The 7,814-nt window shown below is 51.5% G+C and overlaps 1 protein-coding gene across 2 annotated transcripts; it reads left to right on the forward strand.

Annotated features, from left to right (window-relative positions):
- Window positions 1-5,629: 5,629 nt before the first annotated feature.
- c1qtnf2 (C1q and TNF related 2) lies at window positions 5,630-7,705 on the forward strand. 2 transcript variants are annotated; one of them, XM_070438527.1, is made up of 3 exons: window positions 5,630-5,969; window positions 6,008-6,020; window positions 6,541-7,705. In XM_070438527.1, the coding sequence occupies exons 1-3, from the start codon at window positions 5,718-5,720 to the stop codon at window positions 7,188-7,190; spliced, it is 915 nt and encodes a 304-aa protein (XP_070294628.1). In that variant the 5' UTR covers window positions 5,630-5,717; the 3' UTR covers window positions 7,191-7,705. The 2 variants fall into 2 exon arrangements, with proteins under 2 accessions (XP_070294628.1, XP_070294629.1); XM_070438528.1 differs by having other exon boundaries at window positions 5,630-6,020; window positions 6,771-7,705.
- The last annotated feature ends 109 nt before the right edge of the window (window positions 7,706-7,814 follow it).

A 7,814-nucleotide genomic window follows, 5' to 3' on the forward strand; every position in this document is an offset into this window, starting at 1 on the left:
GAGGGTGGTGGGGTACAGGCCTGGGAGCAGAGGTAGGGTAAAGGAGGAGATGGTAGAGGGCACAGGCTGGGATGAGAAGGTAGGGGTACAGGGCTGGGAGCAGAGGGTAGGGTAGAGGAGAGACGGTAGAGGGTACAGGGCTGGGAGGATGAGAGGTAGGTGGTACAGGGCTGGGATGAGAGGGTAGGGGTACAGGCCTGGGAGCAGAGGGTAGGGTAAAGGAGGAGATGTAGAGGGCACGGGGCTGGGATGAGAAGGTAGGGGGTACAGGGCTGGGAGCAGGGTAGGGTAAAAGAGGAGATGGTAGAGGGTACAGGGCTGGAAGGAGGGAGAGGGGTAGAGGGTTGAGAGGAGAGGGTATAGGGGTGGGATGAGAGGGTAGGGAGAGGGTGAGAGGAGAGGGTATAGGGGTGGGATGAGAGAGTGGAGGGTATACTGTAGGTCGGGGCGAGCATAGAGTATGGGGTTGTCCCTATCACTGTCCCAGCTTCAGGAAGTTGGCCATGGGGTTGTCTCCATCACTGTCCCAGCTCCAGGAAGTTGGCCATGGGGTCGTCCTCATCACTGTCCCAGCTCAGGAAGTTGGCCATGGGTCGTCCTCATCACTGTCCCAGCTCCAGGAAGTTGGCCATGGAGTCTGTCTCCATCACTGTTCCCAGCTCCAGGAAGTTGGCCATGGAGTCGACTCCATCACCGTCTCCAGCTCCAGGAAGTGGCCATGGGGTCGTCCTCATCCTGTCCCAGCTCCAGGAAGTTGGCCATGGGGTCTCCTCATCACTGTCCAGCTTCCAGGAAGTTGGCCATGGGGTCGTCCTCATCACTGTCCCAGCTCCAGTGAAGTTGGCCATGGGGTCGTCCTCATCACTGTCCAGCTCCAGGAAGTTGGCCATGGGGTCGTCCTCATCACTGTCCAGCTCCAGGAATTGGCCATGGGGTCGTCCTCATTCACTGTCCCAGCTCCAGGAAGTTGGCCATGGTCGTGTCCTCATCACTGTCCCAGCTCCAGGAAGTTGGCCATGGGGTCGTCCTCATCACTGTCCCAGCTCCAGGAAGTTGGCCATGGGGGTCTCCTCATCACTGTCCCAGCTTCCAGGAAGTTGGCCATGGGGTCGTCCTCATCACTTTCCAGCTCAAGGAGTTGGCCATGGGGTCGTCCTATCACTGTCCCAGCTCCAGGAAGTTGGCCATGGGGTCGTCCTCATCACTGTCCCAGCTCCAGGAAGTTGGCCATGGGGTCGTCCTCATCACTGTCCCAGCTCCGGAAGTTGCATGGGGTCTCCTCATCACTGTCCCAGCTCCAGGAAGTTTGGCCATGGGGTCGTCCTCATCACTGTCCAGCTCCAGGAAGTGGCCATGGGGTCGTCCTCATCACTGTCCCAGCTCAGGAATGGCCATGGGGTCGTCTTCCCTGGAGCGTTTCATCCTGAAGGCCTCCATCTCCTCCTCCGTGGGCTCCTTGATTCTCTGCAGGCTGTTGTACTTCCTCTTTCCTCTCATCCACCTTCATCATCTCCTCTACTGCTTCAGACGCACGTCTCTTGCAGCCAGAACTGCGGAGAGAGAGAGAGGGGGAGAGCGAGCGAGCGAGCGAGGGGAGCGAGAGCAGAGGCAATGCAGAGAGGGAGAGAGTGAAAGCGAGAGAGAGGGTGAGCAAGAGAGGAAGGGGGAGGGCGAGAGGAGGAGGAGGGTGAGCGAAGAGGAAGGGGCGGGCGAGAGAGGGAGAGAGTGAAAGCGAGAGGTAGGTGAGCGAGAGAGGAAGGGGAGGGCGAGAGAGGGAGAGTGAAACGAGAGGGGAGGATGAGCGAGAGAGAGGAGGGCGGAGAGGAAGGGAGGGGGCGGGTGAGAGAGGGAGAGTGGAAAGCGACGAGAGGGAGGGAGAGCGAGTGGAGGCGGCGAGCGAAGCGAGAGAGCGAGGGAGGGTGAGACAGAGAGGGAGGGTGAGAAGAGAGAGAGGAGGAGAGAGAGAGGAGGGTGGGTGAGCGAGGGAGGGTGAGTGAAAGAGGCAGGGAGGGAGCGACGAGGGAGGGCGGAGGAGGAGAGGGGAGCGAGACAGAGAGAAGAGAGGGGAGGGTGAGCGAAGAGAGAGAGAGAGAGGGAGGGTGGCGAGAGAGAGAGAGAGGGAGGGTGAGCGAGAAGAGAGAGAGAGAGAGGAGGAGTGAGCGAAGAGAGAGAGAGGGGAGCGAGACGAGAGAGAGAGGAGAGAAGGTGAGCGAGAGAGAGAGAGAGAGGAGGGTGAGCGAAGAGAGAGAGAGGGGAGAGAGGGAGGAGGAGCGAGAGAGAGAGAGGAGGGAGGGTGAGCGAGAGAGAGAGGAGTGAGCGAGAGAGAGAGGAGAGGGTAGCGAGAGAGAAAGAGGGTGCGAGAGAGAGAGAGGGTGCGAGAGAGGGCGAGGCGGGAGGGAGGGCGAGAGAGAGAGGGCGAGGGGAGAGAGAGAGGCGAGCGAGAGAGAGAGGAGCGAGCGAAGAAGAGCGAGAGGAGCGAGCGAGAAGAGGCGAGACGAGGAGAGAGGCAGAGGCGAGAGAGAGAGGGCGAGCGAGAGAGAGGGCGAGCGAGAGAGGAGGGCGAGAGCGGAGAGAGAGAGGGACGAGAGAGAGGGCGAGAGAAGAGGGCGACGGAGAGGGCGAGAAAGAGAGGGCGAGAGAAGAAGAGGCGAGAGAAGAGAGAGGGCGGAGAGAGAGAGAGGCTGAGGAGAGAGAGAGGCGAGGAGAGAGAGAGGGCGAGCGAGAGAGAGAGGGCGAGCGAGAGAGAGAGGGCGAACGACGAGAGAGAGGCGAGAGAGAGAGAGGGCGAGAGAGAGAGGGCGGCGAGAGAGAGGCGAGCGAGAGAGAGGGCGAGCGATGAGAGAGGCGAGCGAGAGACGAGGGCGAGAGAGAGAGAGGATGAGCAGGAGCGAGAGAGAGAGAGAGGGCGATAGAGAGAGCGAGAGTAGGTAGCGAGGAGAGTGAGAGGAGGAGCGAGCGAAGAGAGGGAGGCCAGAGAGGGTGGGCGAGAGGAAGGTGCGAGCGATAAGAGGTGCGAGAGAGGATGGGAGAGATGGAGCGAGAGAGAGAGAGCAGCGAGAGACGAGAGCGGAATGAGAGAGAGGGCGAGAGTAGGGAGGGCCATAGAGAGAGGGGAGCGAGAGAGGGCGAGCGAGAGAGGGGAGAGGTAGAGAGGGCGAGAGAGTAGAGGGCGGAGAGAGAGGGAGCGGGAGAGAGAGAGTGAGAGGCGAGAGAGAGAGAGCGACGATGAGGGGAGGGCGAGCGAGAGAGAGAGCTGAGGAGGGACGAGAGAGGCGAGAGCGAGGAAGAGAGAGAGAGAGAGGGCGAGATGAGAGAGCGGCGAGAGAGAGAGAGGAGCGAGCGAGAAGAGAGGGGAGAGAGAGGAGGAGGTTAGCAGAGCAGAGAGAATAGAGGGCGAGCGAGAGATTGCTGATGCAGAGAGATGAGAGGGAATTTGAGAGAGAATATGCGAAGAGAGAGAGAGCGATGAGAGAGAAGAGGCGAGAGAGATGAGAGAGAGAGAGAGAGAGGGCGTTTAGCGCATAAGAGCGAGAGAGAAGGAGGACGAGCGGAGAGAGGAGGGCTGATAAGCGAAGCGTAGAGGACAGGATAATGCGAACGAATGAGGTGCAGAAGTAGGAGAGAGACGTAAAAAATGACCTACCCTCTCATCCCAGCCCTGTACCCTCTACCGTCTCCTCCTCTACCCTACCCTCTGCTCCCAGCCCTGTACCCCCTACCCTCTCATCCCAGCCCTGTACCCCCTACACTCTCATCCCAGCCCTGTACCCCCTATTGTCTCCTCTCAACTCAACTTGGAGCCAACCATCTCTCTTCATTTCATGTTTAACCCTCAAGTCTACTTTTCCTCAGAAGATCATTGTAGTCAGTTTATATTATTAAGTCTATTCATGTGGTAAAAATGTTGTTTTCTTTCATATTTGTAAATATAGAATGAACTTTCAAAGGAGCGTATATTCAATAAACAGCCTGACTTCTCTTGGTTATCTCAGACATTTGGTGTAATAAAGACATTTTGTAGAAAACCAAATTGCATTCCCATTTGGTTTGTGAATTATTTTCTCAGTATGCACTGAAAAATAAAGAAGACTTGTCATATCACTGAAAGTATGGGTGATGTAAGAGCTGCATAAAGAAAATAAGTTGGCTAACACTTTTGGTACCWAAGAAGTGCCAAGCACTGCAGACAAATGGTTGCTATTAAAATATTTAGCTTGGCCCATTTATTTATTTAACTAGGCAAATCAGTTAAGAACACGGGTTTGTGCTTGTCTCCTCAGTGAAACCTAAAACAGAACAGGGGGGCTCCTCTACATGCATAATCATCCGATTCACAAACCACAATACATGTCAACGGTCCCCATCTCTCTAGAAGAGTTCTACATTAACTGGTTCTTTGCATGCCCATTATTATGAGGGCTCAATCACAACTTTAGCATGTGTTTTAGTTTGTCATGCATTTATTCTGTGAAGCATTGCACACCATGCATCCACCCTTGTCTTCCAGCTGTGAGATCTTGATGGCTTTTCTCCGGTTCTTGGCACGGTGTCTGGACACATCTGGTAATCCTAAATAGTGCACTTCTACTTAATTCAACTCACTTTTTTGCATGGGGCTGCCTTGTATGATGTTTGTTTTCCTATTTCTCAGTTTATGTTGATAACCTGTGAAATTGACGGTATACCGCCGATCAAAACATCCCATAATGCAAGTTGGCCCCTTGGCACAACTGTCAGTTGAGATTTCACATAATAACTGGTGGGGAAAAAGAAGCAAAACCAATACATTCAGCTTCATCTTAGACTTAGATTACATTATTTATTGACATTACTGGGGTTGTCAGAGAGTAAGGTTGTTGAGTTGGTTGAAATGAATTACCTCATGGTGAAAGTATTTGTTGGCAGAGAGAGAGCTATTGCTGCAACAGGGTGGATGTTCATGTTTTGCGTTTGGGGTTCAAATACGCACAGGATTTCTTTACAATACTGTACGTCAAAGATGGTATTTCGATCTGATATTGGAGTATTATGTAGGCGGTAAGGTTGTGCTTCCGTTCTGTGGAACTGAAAGGGTTGGGCAACGCATAAAAATGATGCTATTTATCAAGTTTATCTCTTCAGTTGGTGAGTAGCCTACATGTTTTCTCTGCATGATCCCTAACGATGGCATAACGTGTGAGAGATGTTCCCTAACGATGGCATAACGTGTGAGAGATGTTCCCTAACGATGACATAACGTGTGAGAGATGTTCCCTAACGATGGCATAATGTGTGAGACATCGAGAGAAACTCTCCATTACGCACAACACTTTGTTTTATAGTTGAACGGCAATGATATACAAATTTAATTAAGACACAGCTAACATACTTTGTTGTTTAACTGTATTTTTCAGCAATGTTTACTCTGTGTTTTGATTTGTAGACGTCATTTGAATGTACGTCAATTAACATAGCCTTATCGGCACACTGCCTCATAAATATTTATGAAATCTCCGTTTTGGTCAGCGTACCTCTGGCTGATGACAGCAGTGTGTTTGGGCTATAAGCCAGCTGTGTAATGCATCGGTGCTGTTTTGGTCAGCGTACCTCTGGCTGATGACAGCGGTGTGTTTGGGCTATAAGCCAGCTGTGCAATGCCTCGGTTCTGATGATCTCTACAACCACAACTTTCCAACGGATGATTCCTAAATGCCTCCCTTATCTTTTCAGCTACCATCATGCTCCAACTGTCTCTCATGGTGTGCTTGCTATCCACCACCATCACTACCTCCCAGTCCCAGATCCAGACTACACACCCCTTGTACAAGAAGGGCCACAACATCACCATCCATTCCTCCCAGCTGGTGTGTAGTCTACCCGGACATCAGGCCCGGTGGAACCCAGGGGCCCCTGGATCTCAAGGGACTATGGGTCCCATGGTTACCCCAGGGAAGGATGGCCTGGATGGGGAGGATGGAGAGAAGGGGAGAGTGGTGACAGAGGTAAGCAGGGATGGAGAGAAGGGGAGAGTGGTGACAGAGGTAAGCAGGGATGGAGAGAAGGGGAGAGTGGTGACAGAGGTAAGCAGGGATGGAGAGAAGGGGAGAGTGGTGACAGAGGTAAGCAGGGATGGAGAGAAGGGGAGAGTGGTGACAGAGGTAAGCAGGGATGGAGAGAAGGGGAGAGTGGTGACAGAGGTAAGAAGCATAATGGAAGCATCCCAGGTAGTAGCCTGGCCTGGGTCTGAAACCGAGTACTGTAGTACAACTCAAGGCTGAGTTAGTTAGCCCACTGAGCTGAATCCTACAATATAGGCATTACCTGTTAGCCCACTGAGCTGAAGCCTAGAGGCATTACATTTAGGCGCTAACATGAGTCTTTATGTCTCAGGCAAAGTTTCTCGTCACGCTAACCACTTTACCAATCTAAAAGTCCTTGATATTGCTTCCTGTGTTAGCTATAATGTTGTGTTACAATGCAGTACACTGTATTGTGAGCTGTCTGGTGTAAATATATGAATGTAAAATAGCCATGACCTGTCTGTCTCTTTCTGATCTTTAGGTGAACAGGGGAGGTCTGGGAACCCAGGTAAACCCGGGGTTAAAGGTCGTGAGGGCGTGGTGGGCAAGCATGGACCCCGAGGGCTGAAGGGCGCGCGTGGGGCCCCAGGTCTGGCCGGGCTGGGGGGCACCAAGGGGGAGATGGGGGATGCAGGTGAGACAGGGGCTCCTGGGGGCTGTAACTGTGGCACCAACTCAGCCCGCTCCGCCTTCTCTGTTGCCATGACCAAGAGTTACCCCAAAGAGCGTCTMCCAATCCGGTTCAAACGTATTCTACTCAACGAAGGGAACCACTACAATGCCACGACTGGGAAGTTTGTCTGCTCTGTCCCTGGAGTCTACTACTTCACTTATGACATCACATTGGCCAATAAGCACTTGGCGATCGGGCTGGTGCACAACGGGCAGTACAAGATCAAGACGTTTGACGCCAACACTGGGAACAATGATGTGGCGTCCGGTTCCACGGTTCTCCGGTTAGAGCGTCAAGACCAGGTTTGGCTGCAGATCTTCTACTCTGAACAGAATGGTCTGTTCTATGACCCGTTCTGGACAGATAGTCTGTTTACCGGGTTCCTGATCTATGCAGACCAGGAGTATCTGAACGAAGTGGACAGGAAAGCCAATGAGGATTCATCACCTTCATCCTGATGGGATGAACTACAATGGCACCAGTTTTGCTTCCTTGCCCATTTGGGTAGAAAAATCTGTCTGTCATCATTGAAAKCATAGCTCAGTCTATTTATACTCAGTTTGGGTCAATGATACAATTCACTTTTTTTTTAGAGAACATTTTAATAGGCCTACTACTATTATCTTTGCATATTATTGAAAAAGCTATTCCCTATATTGACACCAGGTGGCACTGAAGTCGTCTGTTGCCCAGTAAATACTCATTGCTTATTGTTTATGAACAGAATTGCATTGCATGTTATGACTTATTGGATTGTTAATGGTGGAGGGAAATGAGGGAAAGGATTTTATTTTCACATTCAATCATTTTTGGTGCTGTTTATATTCAGCAATAAGGAGATGTTTCTACCTGCAACTAACCCCTCTCTGTCTAAATTACATGAGAATGCACTGTTAGTGTTACATGTTATTAAAAATAGTTTATTTTGTGTTATAAATCATATTATAGTAAATTTTACAATGTGTTAAAGGAATTTTTTTTTTTTTACACACGTACCTAGAGAAAGTTGATAAAGTTATTTGCAATAAAACTTGATTTAATCATCTCTACAGTACTATCCGTTTTTAAAATGCCAGCTTTTG

The sequence above is a fragment of the Salvelinus sp. IW2-2015 genome, unplaced genomic scaffold (genome assembly GCF_002910315.2).
Source record: "Salvelinus sp. IW2-2015 unplaced genomic scaffold, ASM291031v2 Un_scaffold996, whole genome shotgun sequence".
In the NCBI taxonomy this organism is placed as follows: Eukaryota; Metazoa; Chordata; class Actinopteri; order Salmoniformes; family Salmonidae; genus Salvelinus; species Salvelinus sp. IW2-2015.